An 18,698-nucleotide genomic window follows, 5' to 3' on the forward strand; every position below is an offset into this window, starting at 1 on the left:
GGGGATTATAGGGAGAGATTTGACTAGTCCTGCCGGGCCCCCAGCCGGCTTCTCCCGGGCACCATAAATCAGAGCCTGGCAGCTTGATTGCAGCCAGGTATGTTTAATTATGAAACACTGCAGGATTTTTGAAAAATTATACAGTAGTTTGAAAAAAGCGCCCACAGACTACAGGGAGAGACCTGACTAGTCGATGACACCCCTGCTGGCTTCTTGTCAATCAACTAGAGTGGTGCTGTTCAGGCAGCATTAATCTAATGACAGGTTTCCTTTAAACAGCAAGGTTTGGAGATATACTTGTCCATATTCATGGTACCAGTGATTTTTTTTTCTGCAACACTTTTTATATGGATCATGTTTTTTGATGTTTCAAATTCTGTGGAAATAAAATAGTGAAATTTTTTTTTATCTGTATCGGCTGGACAATTTGCATTTGTTAATGGTAAATGTAATTTAGGGCAGTGAAACTCCTCAGGCTGCAGAAATGTTGTGCTAATATTAAAGCCCCCGTCACACACACCGAGATTGCTAGTGAGGTCGCTGCTGAATCACAAGTTTTGTGACGCAACAGCAATCTCACCAGCGATCTCGCTGTGTGTGACACTTATCAGCGACCGCCCCCCCTGCCGGGTAGCGCTGATCGTGCTTGAATGGCCTGGACATTTTTTTGATCGTTGGCCTCTCACTGGCCAGCACACTTCGCTGGGTGTGGCATGCGGGAGATCAGCGATCAGCAAGCTGGAGCTGGTAACCAAGGTAAACATCGGGTTTCTAAGCGCGGCGCTTAGAGACCCGATGTGTACGTTAGATACCAGCGCGCTGGTGCAGGGAGCTGGTAACCAAGGTAAACATCGGGTTTCTAAGCGCCGCGCGGTGCTTAGAAACCCGAAGTTTACCTTGGTTACCAGCTCCCTGCACCAGCACGCTGGTATATAACATACACTGCGGATAACTAAGCGACGTGCGTCGCTTGTTACCCGCTTCGTCGCTGTCCTGATCGCTGCTGAGATCTGCCTGTTTGGCAGCTCACCAGCGATCATGTAGCGACACACCAGCAAACCTGACAAGTTCATATCGTTGTCGGGATCTCTGGTGAGTCGCTATGTGTGACGGGACCCTAAGTCTCAGTCTTAAATGCCAATGCGTCTTGTTGCCAAGTGGCTGAATATTTGACCTGACTGTTAGTAGGACAAGACATATGAATGTCAGAGATTTAGTATTTGTGCTCATGCTACATTACCCTGAACAATGTTCTAATACATGACTTATGGAGTATGGAGGTTTGGTTGTGTTGCACATTTTAGCTTTCATCCAGTAATGAAATATTGGACAACCCCCAGTAAAATAATAACACTTATACTCCACTCTGATGATGGCGTCATTCCTGTGGTGTCGGCACTGTCTGTCTTGGAGCTTGCGTAATATTATGTCAGGTAATCCCTGTGGTCAGTCAGCTCTGGCTTCGCTCTCCCCACCTTTGGACGTAACACATACATCTGGATGAAGTGAGAGAGGCCAGCAGTGTTGTTTTATTGGGGGCAAACATACAGATTGAGAAGGTGTTGTTTGAGTAGTGGACAACCCCTTTTATTCCAGGCTATCTGCTAAATAGTTCTCACAATATAAGCCTGCAGCTGTTGTATACTCCAACAGGTTGCATCCATCATACTTACACTAATGCCTCTTACTTTCCCTTTACAGTACAACAAGGCTATGTCTATTCATCCTTCCTAAAACCCTACAACCCAGGACGGCAACAGAAAGATTCATCAGACAGTGCTTTTTGTGAAGAAGATTTTGATGACCTAAGTCTGTTTGTCTCGTCCCGGCCTTCTCGTGACAGACACAGTCGTGCGTCACAGGGAAGTGCTGGAGACAGCAGTCCATCCTCCAATGGAGATGACGAAAAACATGAAATTAATGAAACGGATACAGACAGTTGTCAAAACAGTGAGGATTGCCATGTAAGTATCTCTATTTCCATTTCTTTACAAATATGGCAGTGACATCTTATACTTAGTTGTTTTGAAAGAATATGCCCACTAGAAAAATAGAGTATATCATTTAACAAGTGATCAGGAGTAGAGTTAAGCGAATATGTTTTGGAATCGGTCACCAAATCTGAATTTACCATATTCGTGCCATATTGGTACCCTATTCGTGCCGAATTTGTCAGGAACACCGCACTGAACTTGCTCACTGAGCCAGTGCGCGTGTGTCCTGGGTAAAGCAAACTGTGCTCAAAGATACCTGTGGAGCGGGCAGCAGCCGAGTAGGTGCGTACTTCAGAACAGCAGGACCTGAAGCACGTAACTTCTGGGGGCATGGCCTAAACTCCAGAGAGCTAGGAGCTGCAAGAGAACTCCTAGCAGGGTAACTGCGAGACAAAGTTACCAAGGGGCATAGACAGGGAGGATAGTCAGGACGTAGCCAATGAGTCACACACAGATAGCTGCAAGGTACAAGAGGGGCGAGCAGAGAGTAGTCAGATCACAGGCAATGAGTCATACACAGAGAGGATAGCGCAGTACAGAATCAACAGGCAAACTCACAAGGGGAAACAGAACCGGGTCAGAACCATATAAACAAGCTATAGCAACGAACAGGCACAGGCACACGGAGGTCACCACACTCGGCCAAAGGCAAAAGTATAACTGACAGGGATTGAAGCTTCCCAGTGGTTTAAGAAGCTCTCCCAGAACCAAAGAGAGGCCACAATCATTAACCCCATGTGTCCAGGTCAAAACCTGCACTGAGCTCCAGACATTAACCCCTGACGTGCAGCTCAAAAGCCTTCACTGGGATCATGACAGAATTTATGTTTGATGATCAGTTCCGAATATATTCAGTAATTTCTACTCACATTGACTCCAATGACGTTCTGCTGTGTTCGTCGAAGAATGCAAAAACAATATTCGCCGACGATCGTAATCGGAACCGAATTTTGCTCAACTCCAATCATCAATCCTACTCTTACACAACTTTATAACATTTATATCTAGCAGTCTATGTAATGAGCTCTTTTTGTGTATATTTCAGATTTTCTATGCTGTTTATGCTTTTGAAGCCCGGAGTAAACAGGAGCTTACCCTTGAGGAGCATCAGAGGGTCAGAATCATTAGGTTTTGTGACCTGAGTGGAAACAAAGAGTGGTGGCTCGGAGAGTCACATGGCCAAAAAGGTTATGTGCCAGCCAATTATCTTGGGAAGATGACATACGCCTAGAAACATGTTCTTCTCTGTTCTAGGACTAGAATCTCTCCTTAGACGTGTCCTATGTTTATCTAATGTGAAGGATTCATTTCTTGGGGTTGTAGATGAAATAATGTGACATGATACGGTAACTGAAGTCGAGGAATTAACCCGCCGATAGGTTTACTGATTGTAAGCTCTATAGAGCAGAGATATTTTAAGTGTAAAGTACTTCTATGTTTTATTTGTGTAAGATGTCCATAATTTCATTGTACGTATGAAGCATGATCAATGCACTGAACGTAACACAATCCAAAGATCAGTGAGCCTTACTAAATCAGAGTACACTCAAAACTACTCCCTATAAGTCCAGGTACAAAAAAGTTTCTGTTCATTTTCTTTACATTTAGGATTCTCTTGATAATATAGTTTTCTGTAAGTGAAAAGTTAAAGGGATTTCTCATGTCTTTGGATTTAATGACATATCTGTACATTATAAAGGATACCACATTCACCGTGTAATTTCTCCTGTGATGGCACCATTGGAGAACTGATCAAGGACTGCTTGGTTCCTGGTTAATTTTTTAATTGACTTTGTTCTCCTAGTAAGTGGTTCTGCAACGTCAGTCAAGTTTTGGAAAGCCAGCCATTGAGTCACTATATACACGACCTTATCCAGCCCTCTATATAAGAATTACTCCCAATTACTCCCAGTAATATTGTTGAGTAAGGCAATGTGATGTAGCTAAAATTGAAAACTGGTCAGTCTTCCCAATGTCTTGCAGTGGTCAAGGTTTCGTGTACAAATCCTAATTTCTTATTGGGGGATGAGAATCTAATTTGTTAATTTGTGGCACTGCTTATATGAAATCAGAAATAACTAGAGTACCTGGAATAGCGATTATAAGAGGCAATCATTTCAGTGGAATCACCATTTGATATGTTGATTTTCTACAAAAAACATTTCACAATCTCAAATGACGTCCTGCTGCTGTTAAAGTGAATTTATCAGCAGTAGCGATGAGCAAGTATGTTTGTTACTCAAGATTTCCAAGCATGCTAGGGTGTTCTCCGAGTATTTTGGGTGTGCTCGGAGATTTAGTTTCTGTCGCTGCAGCTGCATGACTATTCAGCAGGTGTTTGAGGCAGAGAGCCTGACTCCAGGGACGTGTCACTTACTGGACTGCTTGGTGCAGGTAAGTCTTTTGATCTGTGTATAACCCCCGCCCCTACCCCTCATTTGCAGCTTCCTGTGTACATTGTCAGCAATCTGCCAATCAGTGGTGGTGGGTGGGGTTACTGATTAGCCTGACTGCTCTGCACGAGATGTAGTCCTGTAGTGTTAAGCCCCCGTTACACACTGCGATATCGCTAGCAATATCGCTGTAACGTCACCGATTTTGTGACGTTGCAGCGATATTGCTAGCGATATCGCTACATGTGATACTTACCTCCGACCGGCTCCACTGCTGGTTATCGCTGATCACGCGAGAACGTCCTGGACCATTTCTCGTTGGGCGCTTCCTGCTGGGCTTCCTGTGGCGCCGACGAGCGATGTGTGGACGCGGGAGGACGTCAGGATCGCCTCGTCTGACAGGTAAGTAGCGACCCCCTCTATGTCGCTGGTGAGATCTGCCTGTGTGGCAGCTCACTAGCGACCACTTAGCGATGCACCAGCAATCCATATCGTTGTCGGGATCGCTGGTGCATCGCTAAGTGTAACGATACCCTTAATCTTCTGCTGATAAAAAAACTGATTGTAATGAAACTACAATATAGCCTAATAAAGGACACATCCCTGTAATCAGGCTCTCAGTGGCTACATTATGCTGCTCTCAAGGGAAATCTGTCAGCAGGTTTTTGCTATTTCATTTAAGTACATACATCAAAGGGGTTGTCCAGCACTTTATACTGATGGCCTAGGAATATAGACAAAGTTTGTCTTCATGAGACAGTGCCCTTATGACAATTTGCATCTCTGATGCTACCATTCCCTGAAGCAGGGAACAATCCTGAGAATGAGCTAAGAGAGGGAGCTGTGATCAGGTTTCATAGTGCTATTAACACTATCAAGGTCTCAAGAAGACCATTATATCAGAAGAGCAGTTATATTCTGGAACCACATGCGGTGCTTGTGTTTCTTTTAGGATCTAGTCTCCAGAGTTTAGTTTAAAACACATCCAGAAAAACTGCATGTGTGATGCCAGCCTAAGGCTGCCCGACACAAAACCCAATGCAAGAAGGCAGCATTGCACAGGGTGAACGTAGAAGCCTGTGTTCGGAGTGTTATCCATACCGTCGTGCTCTGTGCTAAGAATCAGAGAACAGTGTTATATACAGATGTGGTAGTGTCAGCAAAATAGCATTTCCAACCTTAGTCATGTAAGAAGATTATGGGAGGACTTTCCAGGAATGATTCTCTACTGATCCTCAAGGAGGTGTGAAGAGGACGGTTTTATACAGGAAAAGTGGAGTACTGTAGTTTCCCAATTAACGTGCAGGTGTCTATCTCCAGAAATGGCTGCTGACCTGGACACGGTCCTCTTGTCCTGTAATCCCTCTGGGTAATGCATTGTGTGGGGTGATTTGTGGTAGCAGATAACGTTGCAGTAGATGCTACTCATGAAAGCATACGTTTGACGTATCCAATGCATGCTGAAGGGCACTCTTTTGGCAAGCTGTAGGTCACTAAGGGCTCTAGTGATACTTTTGTCATATGAAATGTTGTCCACCCCTGTTTAATACAAAAATTAAGTAAAAATAAAATAAAAAAAATAAATGTATACTGAGCACCCGACCCCTGCTGCTCTGTGATTCCCCTCCTGGCTGTAATGGGCATGTGATGTCTGCATCCAATCCCGTGTGACTGGAACAGACGGTGTTTATCCATTCTGCTCTTACTTTAAAAGCCATATAAGCGCTGCAGCCAGGCACTAGCAGCAGCGTTGATCAGAACTTTATGTGAAACTTAGTGGACACTGGATAAGAGTCTAAAGCCCTCCACAAACATTAGACTAGTGTAAATTGAACCCGCCAATATTAGGTTTGGCGGACTGTCTAATGTGCAAAGTGGCCCCAGACAGTTTGATAATCGGGGAGTTAAATATTCGACATGTCCAATTTCAGACTGCTGATCATTTTGTTTTGCCGAAGATTAGCATGTCTGGTGGCCCTCTCATTGGGCCCATAGGGGCGCTCGGCCAAACCAGCGCTCCTTTATATGGGACAATGGCTCAGATGGCTGTCAGTGACAGGCATCTCCTGTGTACAGCGGCTTTTAGAATCCGCAGCATCTAATTCCCCACGGTGAAGTGCACCTATATTAGTCGCTAGATGGCAACTATAGCAGTGCAGTGGGCGAGAGGGGCATTAGAGGGTAGTTATGTACTCTTTGATGATAGGAGTCCATGGTAATTCTTTACCTCTTGTTAGCTTCCTATTTAAGCGAGACTTGACCCGTTATATTTTGACGACTTCGTTGGTCATTCTATTTCTAGTACAGATGTGTGGTCTATGATTAACAGCGCAGTCTGAGAAGCCACCGGTCACCATTTATCACTGTTGCCATGGTTTCTCGGAGGCAAAGGCCAAACAACCTATTGAGCTCCACATTAATTACTTGTAAGCTGTGCTGTGTCGCTGATTTCTGCCCGCGTGGTTATAAAATAACTCTTCGGGCAAAGTCATGAAGCTGAAGCGGCTTCGTTACAAGACTCTTGGCCTTCTAATAGGCCTCCTAATACGCTAGTGAATTGCTGTCATAGCGAGATTAAGAATTGATATGCGATGTTTTCCGGTTACTCATGTGTGAGGCAAGAGCAGAAGCCTGTACACCGAGGTTTAACTCTGGAACTGCCAGAATGAAGCACGCTGTGAAGGTCCATGGTACATATGTGCAGTGTGCAGACATGCAGCCAAAAATACTCAGCAATTACATATAGGCATGTGCATAAGGCTGGGGCTACAAAAGTAGACTGTGAGGTCAGAGATTGAGCGGTGCCACTACAGCATGATGGTAATGGTTGCTGTAAAATGGTTGTAGTAGGGCTACATTCACACTATCAGTATTTGGTCAGTATTTTTCCTCAGTATATGTAAGCCAAAACCAGAAGTGGGTGATAAATGCAGAAGAGGTGATGTGTTTCTATTATACTTTTCCTCTGATTGTTCCACTCCTGGTTTTGGCTTACAAACACTGAGGTAAAATACTGACGGAATACTCATAATGTGATCATCGCCTAAGTCTCTCTCGGAGAAGTCCGTGTTCAGAGTTCAGGTGTCCAGTACAAACTCTGAACTTTAAAGGTCGTGTTCGCTCCTCTCTAATCAGCAGCACAGAGCAAAGACATGGCCAAAGTCGTCATGTAGCCCAAGTCTGAATGTGAGGCACCAACTTTGATAACATTGGCTCCAACATAGTCAGCAAATGCAACACCTAGCGTTCTTTATTGCCATTTATTTTACTTATTTGTTAGTGTTACTGTAAAACTACAGCATGGAAGACATTTTCTGTTCCTACCTGAAACTTGTAAGCAGACTGCTTTTGAATTATTTTTTATGTGCTTTTTTGGTAATTCCATTATTTATTTTATGCTATTGTTTTAGGGAAATCGAAGGATGTAGCCTACCATACAAATATACAGTGAAGGAAATAATTATTTGATCCCTTCCTGATTTTGTAAGTTTGCCCACTGACAAAGACATGAACAGTCTATAATTTTAAGGGTAGGTTAATTTTAACATTGAGAGATAGAATACCAGAAATAAAATCCAGAAAATCACATTGTATAAATTATATAAATTTATTTGCATTTTGCAGTGAGAAATAAGTATTTGATCCCCTACCAACCATTAATAGTTCTGGCTCCTATAGGCCAGTTAGACGCTCCTAATCAGCTTGTTACTTGCATTAAAGACAACTGTCTTACATAGTCACCTTTATAAAAGACTCCTGTCCACAGACTCAATTAATCAGTCAGCCTCTAACCTCTACAACATGGGCAAGACCAAAGAGCTTTATAAGGATGTCAGGGACAAGATCATAGACCTGCACAAAGCTGGAATGGGCTACAAAACCTTAAGTAAGACGCTGGGTGAGCAGGAGACAACTGTTGGTGCAATAGTAAGAAAATGGATGAAATACAAAATGACTGACAATCGACATCGATCTGGAGCACCATGCAAAATCTCACCTTGCGGGCTATCCTTGATCAAGAGGAAGGTGAGAGATCAGCCTAAAACTACACGAGGGGGGGGACTTGTTAATGATCTCAAGGCAGCTGGGACCACAGTCACCAAGAAAATCATTGGTAACACATTACGCCGTAAAGGTTTAAAATCCTGCAGTGCTCACAAAGTCCCCCTGCTCAAGGAGACACATGTGCAGGCCCGACTGAAGCTTGCCAATGAACACATGGATGATTCTGTGAGTGATTGGGAGAAGGTGCTGTGGTCAGATGAAACAATAATTGAGATCTTTGGCATTAACTCAACTCGCCATGTTTGGAGGAAGAGAAATGCTGCCTATGACCCAAAGAACACTGTCCCCACTGTCAAGCATGGAGGTGGAAACATTATGTTTTGGGGGTATTTCTCTGCTAAGGGCACAGGACTACTTCACCGCATCAATGGGAGAATGGATGGAGCCATGTACCGTAAAATCCTGTGTGACATCCTCCTTCCCTCCGCCAGGACATTAAAAATGGGTTGTGGCTGGGTATTCCAGCAAGACAGTGACCCAAAATATACAGCCAAGGCAACAAGGAGTGGCTCAAAAAGAAGCACATTACGGTCATGGATGGCCTAGCCAGTCTCCAGCCCTTAATCCCATAGAAAACTTATGGAGTTGAAGCTCCGAGTTGCCAAGCGACAGCCTCAAAATCTTAATGATTTAGAGATGATCTGCAAAGAAGAGTGGACAAAAATTCCTCCTGATATGTGTGCAAACCTCATCATGAACTACGAAAAACGTCTGACTGCTGTGCTTACCAACAAGGGTTTTGCCACCAAGTATTGTCTTGTTTGCCAGACGGATCAAATACTTATTTCTCCCTGCAAAATGCAAATACATTTATATAATTTATACAATGTGATTTTCTTGATTTTATTTTTGATATTTTATGTCTCAATGTTAAAATTAACCTACGCTTAAAATTATAGACTGTTCATGTCTTTCTCAGTGGGCAAACAAACAAAATCAGCAAGGGATCAAATACTTATTTCCTTCACTGTAAACCAAAATGCCTTTAATGCCTTTATTGCTTCTGTTATATGCTGGTGTAATGATGTGTCGTCCATGGGGCAAGACGTTAGAGGACCGTGAAAGCCGCTAAAGATAGCCTAGAAGTCAGGTGGAATGCGGCAATACATCATTATAACAGCAAAGAAACAGAAGAAGGACGTCACCCCAGCCATAATTAGAAGTCAAAATTAAAAATCTGTCGCCAGGCTATTAAAAAAATAAGTGAAAAATAAGTGGAAAAGGTAATGAAGCTTTATGACCAAGATGCTAGATTTTACATCTGTGACTATGCAGCCAGTTAGGTGAAATTTCACTTTAATAGCACCATATTAATATGTAACAGCCTGCTAGACGGTTACACTAATGTAAACTGTATGATAGCAAAAGATGTATGATCAAAAATGCTAAATGATTTTTATATTGTCATAAACATGCAGCTGTAAATGTACAGACAGAAATTTACTAAATAATTGATTTACGTATAGATGCTAATATATAATAAATGTTTATATTCCAATCTCCGTTTTTGTGCTTTATTATATACAGTTTATTACTATTATAATACATCTTGCAAATTCTAAACAGATCTTATGCGTGGAAAAAGGAAACGATTGGTCATTCATAGGGATTAGTGAGCTCTGACAAAGAACGCCTTAGCATAGCCTATGGACATCTCAGAAAGAGCCCACCATAAATATACATATGTATACAAGCATAATGTGTAGTAAATATAAGCTAGGTTTAAAAAAAAAAATGAATAGTTAAAAAAAGTCTTAGCTACTCACCGGTTAACGGTATTTTTCGGAGTCCATGACAGCACCACCTGAGAGAGGGGATCCGCCCTTCAGGAACAGGAACAACTTACAGATACATAAGGGCGGCACCTCTCCCACGCACCAGTTGGTTTACAGAGCACAAGAGGACCACCAAGGTTAGGGTGGTTTCACATTAGCGTTTCAGACCGCAGCGTCGGCCTGCGCCCGGCCGCCGCTAAGCCCCCTCCCTGCCGCGCCTCCTCCGGTAGCTCCGCCTATGGGCGCATGACGCTGCATGTGACCTGCGTCCCCTATCTTTAGCACTGGGGACGCAGGCCGTGCGCAGGTATGCGTTTGGCGGCGCATGTGTCCTTTTAACGGAGCGCTGACCAGCGCCAAACGCAACCTGCTGCAATTTGGTGCGCTCGGCGCACCGTCAAAAGGACGCATGCGCCGCCAAACGCATACCTGCGCACGGCCTGCGTCCCCAGTGCTAAAGATAGGGGACGAAGGTCGCATGCAGCGTCATGCACCCATAGGTGGAGCTACCGGAGGAGGCGCGGTGGGGGGCGGGGCTTAGCGGCAGCCGTACGCAGGCCAACGCTGCAGCCTGAAACGCTAATGTGAAACCACCCTAAATGACATGATTTATGTACAATACTATTACTACTTAACTATTTACTATCAGTGTACATAAGAGGAAGAAGTGCACACCCAAACTAAATAAAAAGAGGGAATCTACGGGTGTTGTCATGGACTCCGAAAAATACCATTAACCGGTGAGTAACTAAGACTTTATTCGATCGTCCATGACAGCACCACCTGAGAGAATTACAGAGAGTAATAATTACTTAGGGAGGGACTACAGCCTGCAGCACCCTTACACCAAAGGAGAGGTCTGAGGAAGCACCCAAGTCTAGTCTATAATGGTTGTAAAAGTTGCTCGGAGAGGACCATGTAGCTGGCTTACATATTTGGTCGATGGAGACTTCTGATCTCTCCGCCCACGAGGTTGCCATGGCTCTGGTGGAATGCGCCCTCAGCTTGCCAGGTGCCGACCTGCCCATAGAGCTGTATGCTAATGAAATGGCCTCCCTAATCCACTTAGCTAGCGAGCTTTTTGATGCCCTAAGGCCTTTCCTAGTCCCCTGATAGGAGATAAACAAGACATTATCTTTTTTCCAGGGCTCCATAAAGCCCCCGTTACACACTGCGATATCGCTAGCAATATCGCTGTAAAGTCACCAATTTTGTGACGTTGCAGCGATATTGCTAGCGATATCGCTGCATGTGATACTTACCTCCAACCGGCTCCCCCGCTGCTCATCGTTGGTCGCGCGAGAACTCCCTGGACCATTCCTCGTCGGCCACTTCCTGCTGGGCTTCCTGTGGCGCCGACGAGCGAGGTGTGGACGTGGGCGGGAGGACGCCAGGATCGCCGCGTCTGACAGGTAAGTAGCGACCCCCGACCCCTGCGATGTCGCTGGTGTGATCTGCCTGTGTGGCAGCTCACTAGCGACCACTTAGCGATGCACCAGCGATCCATATCGTTGTCGGGATCGCTGGTGCATCGCTACGTGTAACTGTACCCTAACTGCAAGGTATTCCAGGAGACATCTCCTAACATCCAGAGTATGTAGCTTCCTTTCCTTCTCGTTAGCTGGATTAGGGACAAAAGATGGAAGAACTATTTCCTGTGTCCTATGGAAACTGGAGGCTACCTTAGGTATGTATGCTGGGTCAGGTCTCATTATTACCCTATCTTCCCTAAATTGAGTATAAGGAGGAAGCCTAGATAACGCCTGGATGTCGCTTACTCTACGAGCTGATGTCAGTGCTACCAGTCAGTGCTACCAGGAAGGCTACCTTGAGGGACAGGGTCTTTATGGAGGCTGATGCAATAGACTCGAACGGAGCTTCTGTCATGGCCGTGAGAACTAGGTTCAAATCCCACATCATGAACCTCTCTTTCCTTACTGGCCTAGATCTATCTGCCGCTTTAATGAACCTGCTGATCCAGTCATTTTCAGCGATGCTGCAGTTAAAAACGGCCCCTAAGGCCGATACTTGCACGTTAAAGGTACTGATGGAAAGCCCCATGTCCAGACCTTTTTGCAGGAATTCTAAAATCTGATTAATTGGAGCTGTTTGACCAGCCACCATGCGCGAGTCCTGAAGGAATCTTTTCCAGATTCTGACATAAATTTGGGTTGTAATAATTTTCCTGCTTTTAAGTAGGGTATTAATCAGGCCTGCAGAGAAACCTCTATCTTTCAGTAGTGTCCGCTCAAAATCCACACTGTCAGATGTAGGTCAGCCACCTGAGGATGGTAACTGGGCCCTGGGATAGGAGATCCGGGACCTCTGGCAGGACCCACGGATCAGACACTGATATCGTTCTGAGGCATGAGAACCATGCCCTCCTGGGCCAGAACGGAGCGATCATTATGACCCTTGCCTTGTCTTTCTTGACTTTCCTCAGCACGAGGGGTAGTAGGGACAGGGGAGGGAAAGCATATGCCAGCTTGAAGTTCCATTTCACCAGCAAAGCATCTACAGCCAGAGGGTCTTCCCTGGGATTTAGTGAGCAAAATTGCATCACTTTCCTGTTTTTGTTGGTGGCGAAGAGATCCACCTCTGGTTTCCACCACTTTTGCACAATCAGGTCGAAGATGGCGGGTTTTAGGGACCATTCCGCCTGCCTCAGGAGATTGTGGCTTAGGTAGTCTGCTGCGATGTTTTCTCTCCCTTTTATATGCAGAGTTGTTAAGGACAGAAAATGTTGCTCAGCCAGATGGAACAGACATTCTGCTACATTCATCAGGGGTCTGGAACGAGTCCCTCCCTGGTGGTTGATATAAGCTACAGTGACCTGATTGTCGGAGAGCACTTGTACGTGTTGACCCTGTAGATACACAAGGAGCCCTTTAGCCGCCTGCTCCACTGCTGTTAACGCTTTCAGGTTAGAGGACATTTCTACCTGATGATGCTCCCATAGGCCCTGGACTAAAATCTCCCCCATATGCGCCCCCCAACGGAGGGACTTGCGTCTGTGGTGACTATACGGGTAATATATTCCCATGGAACCCCCCTAGATAGATTATTTTCATCTAGCCACCAATTGAGGGATTCTATATTGTATCGTGACAAAGTCAGCTGGCCCTCTAGGTAACCCCCAAGGATTTTCCGATACATTAAAACCTCGCCCTGCGGTTTCCTTGTATGGAACTGGGCCCACTGGACCATGGGGATGCAGGATGAGAGAGAGCCCAACAAAGACATGGTCTTCCTGAGAGACATGATGGGGTGATTGGAGGCGTTCAAGACCTATTGTTGTAGGTGAACTAATTTTTCGGGAGGCAGACGGCATTCCTGAATCTGGGAATCTAGGATTAGGCTCAAGAATTGCTGGACTCTCCTGGGCTGCAGATAAGATTTTTTGATGCTTAGCAGCCACCCTAGCCGCTCAAGGGCAGAAATTGCTTCGTGTAATTGCTTCAGACAATGATCCGCTGTCTTGCCTATAATGAGGAAGTCATCCAGGTAGGGGACTACTAGAATATCTGATTCACGCAGATGGGCCATAACTTCTGCGATAACCTTGGTAAAAACCCGGGGGGCGACTGCAATACCGAAGGGAAGGGCACCATATTGGAAGTGCTGGACTGACCCATCTAAGTGAACTGCCACCCTCAGGAAACGCTGATGAGCTGCGTGAATGGGTATATGGTAGTAGGCGTCTCTTAAATCTAACACCACAATTAAGCAATTTTTAAACAGCAATTTTATTGTGGAGTTTCCATTTTAAACGGGTGAGTTACGAGAAATTTATTGAGGGCTTTCAGTTTAATTATAGTCCTAAAGGACCTGTCTGGTTTATGGACCAGAAACAGAGGGAAGTAAAAACCTCTGCACCTTTCCGCCTCTGGCACTGGTGTCAGAACCTTTTTGTTACACAGGTCCTGAATTTCTGTTTCCAGTGCAGCCTGCTCTGGTGGAGACGACCTGAGAGAGTGATCCTAGACCTGTTTTGAGGGATACAGGAAAATTCTAATCAAAGGCCAGTGGCTATTATTTCCAAGATCCAGTTGCTACTGGAAATTAGGGACCAGGCCGGGTAGAAGGCAGATAGTCTATCCCCTACCGCAGCTAGTCATTGGGCCGGTTTCTTGGCCTCCCGGGACACTCCCTCCTGGCGCCCCCCTCCTCCAAACATAAAACCTGTACCTCTCCTTTTGTCCTCCCATCTGCTACGATCTTTGGACGACCTTCTACAAGGATAACGCTTTCTGGTGAAGGGACGTCTGTACGAAGGGGTCGGCAGAGAAGGAAATTTCCTTTTATAATCTCCCGCTTTTTCCAACAGCTCGTCTAGAACTGGCCCGAATAAATATTCCCCCTCGCACGGGATGGAGCAGAGACGAGATTTTGCCTGGATGTCTCCAGGCCAACATTTTAACCATAGAGCCCTTCTTGTGGCATTTGATAGACCTGCAGCTCTGGCCACCATCCTTGCAAAGTCTGCCGAAGCATCGGCTAGAAAAGCTGCAGCATTCTGAATCATTGGTAAGGATTTCAGAATGGACTCTCTAGAGGCACCGTCCTCTAGCTGGGACTCAAGCTGATCCAGCCAGACCATCATGGATCTGGCTGTGTAGGTAGCCACAACAGCTGGTCTCAGAGCGCAAGCTGACATTTCCCATGTTACTTTTAAAAAGGAGTCCGTTTTCTTATCCAGTGGATCCTTTAATGAGGTCATGTCATCAAAGGGGATGGAGGATTTTTTGGAAGCTTTAGCTACAGCTGCGTCAAGCTTCGGAGCCTTGTCCCATCTATTCACCAAGGGGTCCTCGAAAGGGTATCTCCTCTTAAAGGCCAGTGGTAGGGAGCCCCTTTTTTCTGGTTTCTTCCATTCTCTATTTACTAGGTTTTTAACCTTGCCATTTAATGGAAAGGACCTACGTTTTTTCAGGTCTAGGCCCCCGAACATTAGATCCTGAGCTGACAGATCTGGTTTAGCTTCAGCTACCCCCATGGTGGACCTTACGGATTTGACCAGTCGGTCCATTTGATCAAGTGCAAAGCAAAAGCGGTTGGAGTCTTCCTCTGAAGATGATGCCGAAGAGGAAGTCGAGGGTTCTGAGGAATATCCGCCTCTCCCCGGGGCAGCTGAGGAGTCTGACTCTGAGACTTTTGCAGCTGTATTCTTTTTAGAAAATTCGCCCTGGGATTGGGATTTTAGGGAATCCTTCACCTCGGTCCTAATGATTTCCCTGAGGCTTGTGGTGAAGTCAGGGGTTTCTTCTGCCACCTGTAGGAGGCGTAAGGGGCTATGTAACTTAACGCGGCCCCGTTTTTTTTTTTTACCGTCTGTCGCACGCACGGCTGACACAATTTTTTAGGGTAGGCTTCTGGCAAGGGACCACTGCAAAGGGCACACTCCCTGCTTTTCATCTTACCAGAGCACTTCTTCCCCTAGAAGACAAAATATAAGGGGAACACTGCATCAGGGTACATTCACGAAGATCTCTTACCCAGGCAGTAGGAATAGGTACCAGATCACGGGGGGAGCAAGTTGAATCCTTCAGTCTGGAGGAACTCTTGCGGCTGGGCTGCGCGATCTGTCCTCAATTTTTCAGCTGGGAGCCTGGGTGGACCTCTCTAAGGAATGCTCCTGCTGAGTGACTGGAGCCTCTGGCTCATCCATTGCTGCAATGGGCCAAATGCAGCCCTGGAGCGTTTCTGTGCTCCTTTATAGCTCACCCCGGACATCCGGGTTTAGCAGAGGTGTGCCAGGGGTTACGTGCCTCACCTCCCCCAAACGGGACCCCTCACGGATCCGCGCCCCGCCCCCCCACTGTCCCAGCCGCCACACCGACATCCCTACCGCCGCGGCCCTGCGGCGCACAGGGAGGGAGAAGCCGGCCGGCACCCGACTTCCGGCCCCGCCCCCTCCTCCGCGTCACTTCCGGCCCCATTTCTGGTCTCAGCTTTCAGCAACGCGCGGGGACGCGCAGGCCGACAGCGGAGCAGCGCACGACCTGGCGTGCCCCCTCCCTCCCTCGCCCATCACGTCACACCGGCCGGCGCAGCAAAGTGGCCTGGACAGAGGACGACAGCGCAAAGGAGAAGATCCGGACGGACCCAGGGGCAGGGGGGATACTCACCTACCGCTGCTGGCTCAGGAGACGGGCATCCTCCGGACCCCGTTCCCACCTTCTCCGTACACTGCTGTGGAGACCTACCCGGACCCACCGTGGCACTTCCAGGGACCCCGCACTGACCGAGGTAGGAGACCCCCTCGCTACCCGAGTCGGACAGCCGGCCTGGGAATTCCTGACGTCCATAATGGCACGATCTGTAGGGAATCCCGTCCTCCAGGAACAGGAAACCAACTGATGCGTGGGAGAGGTGCAGCCCTTATGTATCTGTAGGTTGTTCCTGAAGGGCGGATCCCCTCTCTCAGGTGGTACTGTCATGGACGTTCAAATATAAAATAGCAGGTAACAGAAGAGAAATCTAAGTCGATTTCTATTTGGTATGATATCCACCTCTGCCCTTTTGCCTTCAAATTAGTATCAATTCTTCTAGATACACTTACACACAGTTTTTGAAGGAACTCAGCATTGGAGGTGTTCCAAACATCTTAGAGAACCACAAATTTTCTGTGGAAGTAGATGTCTGCAAATCCTTATGTCTCTTCATGTAATGACATACAGACTCAATGATGCTGAAGATCAAGGCTCTGTGGAGGCCATATCAACAATGTCAGATCTCCGTGTTATTAACACTGAAAATTGTTCTTCATAACATTGGCTGAATGTTTGGGGTCATTGTCCGGCTGAAAATAAATTGGAGCCAATCATAGGCCTCCTTAATGGTTTTGCATGAAGGATAACTGTCTGCCTGTATTTATCAGCATTGAGGACATCATTAATCCTAACCAAATCACCTCCATTTGTGGAAATGTAGGAGCAAACTTTTAAGAGACCTCCACCATGCTTCACTGTTGCCTGCAGACACACACTATTGTACCACTAGCTCCAGCACTTCAGGGAACAAACTGCCTCCTGTTACAGCTAAATATTTCACATTTTGACTCATCAGTTCAGAGCCCCTGCTGCCATATTTTGCAACCCAGTTTTCTTTTTTTTTTTTGCATAGTTGAGTTGCTTGGCCTTGTTTCCATATTGAATGTATGGCTTTTCGGCAACAATTGCCATTAAGATCGCTTCTAACCAGACTTGACAAAAGAGTAGGTGAATCGCGGGGTCCCACTGGTGGCTGATGGCACTACTAGGCATCATTCATTATTGAAGGGAAGCATTATTGATGAGCGAGTGTGCTCGTTACTCGAGTTTTCCGAGCATGTTCGGGTGTTCTCTGAGTATCTTAGACATAATTTACGAGCACGCCTAAGTCCCCACTGCTGCATGATTTGCGGCTGCTAGACAGCCTGAATACATGCAGGTATTGCCTGTTTGTTAGGGAATCCCCACATTTATTCAGGCTGATTAGCAGCCGCAAATCATGCAGTTGCGGGGACTCAGACATAATTTACAAGCACGCCTAAGATACCTGGAGAACACCCAAACATTCTCGGAAAACTCGAGTAACGAGCACACTCGCCCATCATTAGTAAGCATGTATCTTATCTGCTGCAATGTTTCCTTGGATGACTACTGCACCTATGGTCTTCAGTAGTGACCATTTGTTGATGCTTCTTCAAGAGATTGTAGTTTCAATCTGCTTTGAAATCTTTGCCTGGGAGAGATCTTGAAGAGAAGCAGTACCTTGTGTCTTGCCATGGTGTATGACCTATGATATGAAATGGTCATCCACAACCTCACCTTTGTAGCAGAGTTTGGCTTTACCTCACCCAGGTTTAAGCCTCCTACACAGCTGTTTCTTTTTCAGTTAACAACTGTTTTAACCTACATATGAATATGATGATCATAACAGCCTGTTTGGTATAATTAGTCATACATCTGACTATAATCCTACAAAATTCCTGACTTTGTGCAAAAGCACCTAGAAGAATTGATGCTGTTTTTATGGCAAAATGCTTTATGCCAAATATTAGTCTGTAATTCTCTTTTGTTTACTCATTTTGCATTTTGTTAATTGATACAAATAAGTAATTAACACTTCTATGCTTGAAAGCATTCTTATTTTGCAGCATATTTTCCACATCTGCCGAAAACTTTTGCACCGTACCGTTTATCAACATGTAAAATGTTATTTAAAAAAAGGATTCTATGCTCTGTTTCTTTTATTAAATATATATTTTATTTCTGATTCAATAAAAGTTCTTGAACTCTTTTTTTAGAGCTATACCTAGTCTTTCCTTAATAATTCCTCCTGGAAATGTATGAAAAAATTGTCGACACAGATTAGGCAGTATCAAACTGTAGATGTATGCTCAGATGGAATGGTAAAGGCCCTTTTACATTTAGCGATGCACCAGCGATCCAACCAGCGATCCGACCCGGTCAGGATCGCTGGTGCAT

At 45.7% G+C, this 18,698-nt stretch overlaps 1 protein-coding gene across 1 annotated transcript in view; it reads left to right on the forward strand.

Annotated features, from left to right (window-relative positions):
• Window positions 1-9,290, forward strand: part of ARHGEF38 (Rho guanine nucleotide exchange factor 38) — a 181,762-nt gene extending 172,472 nt beyond the window's left edge. Inside the window, exons 13-14 of the mRNA XM_073571813.1 lie at window positions 1,702-1,964; window positions 3,040-9,290. Of these exons, the coding sequence (XP_073427914.1) occupies window positions 1,702-1,964; window positions 3,040-3,225 (449 nt within the window). The 3' untranslated portion in view covers window positions 3,226-9,290. The remainder of the gene's footprint in view (window positions 1-1,701; window positions 1,965-3,039) is intronic.
• The last annotated feature ends 9,408 nt before the right edge of the window (window positions 9,291-18,698 follow it).

The sequence above is a fragment of the Dendrobates tinctorius genome, unplaced genomic scaffold (genome assembly GCF_039654945.1).
Source record: "Dendrobates tinctorius isolate UK_male_01 unplaced genomic scaffold, ASM3965494v1 ptg000030l, whole genome shotgun sequence".
In the NCBI taxonomy this organism is placed as follows: Eukaryota; Metazoa; Chordata; class Amphibia; order Anura; family Dendrobatidae; genus Dendrobates; species Dendrobates tinctorius.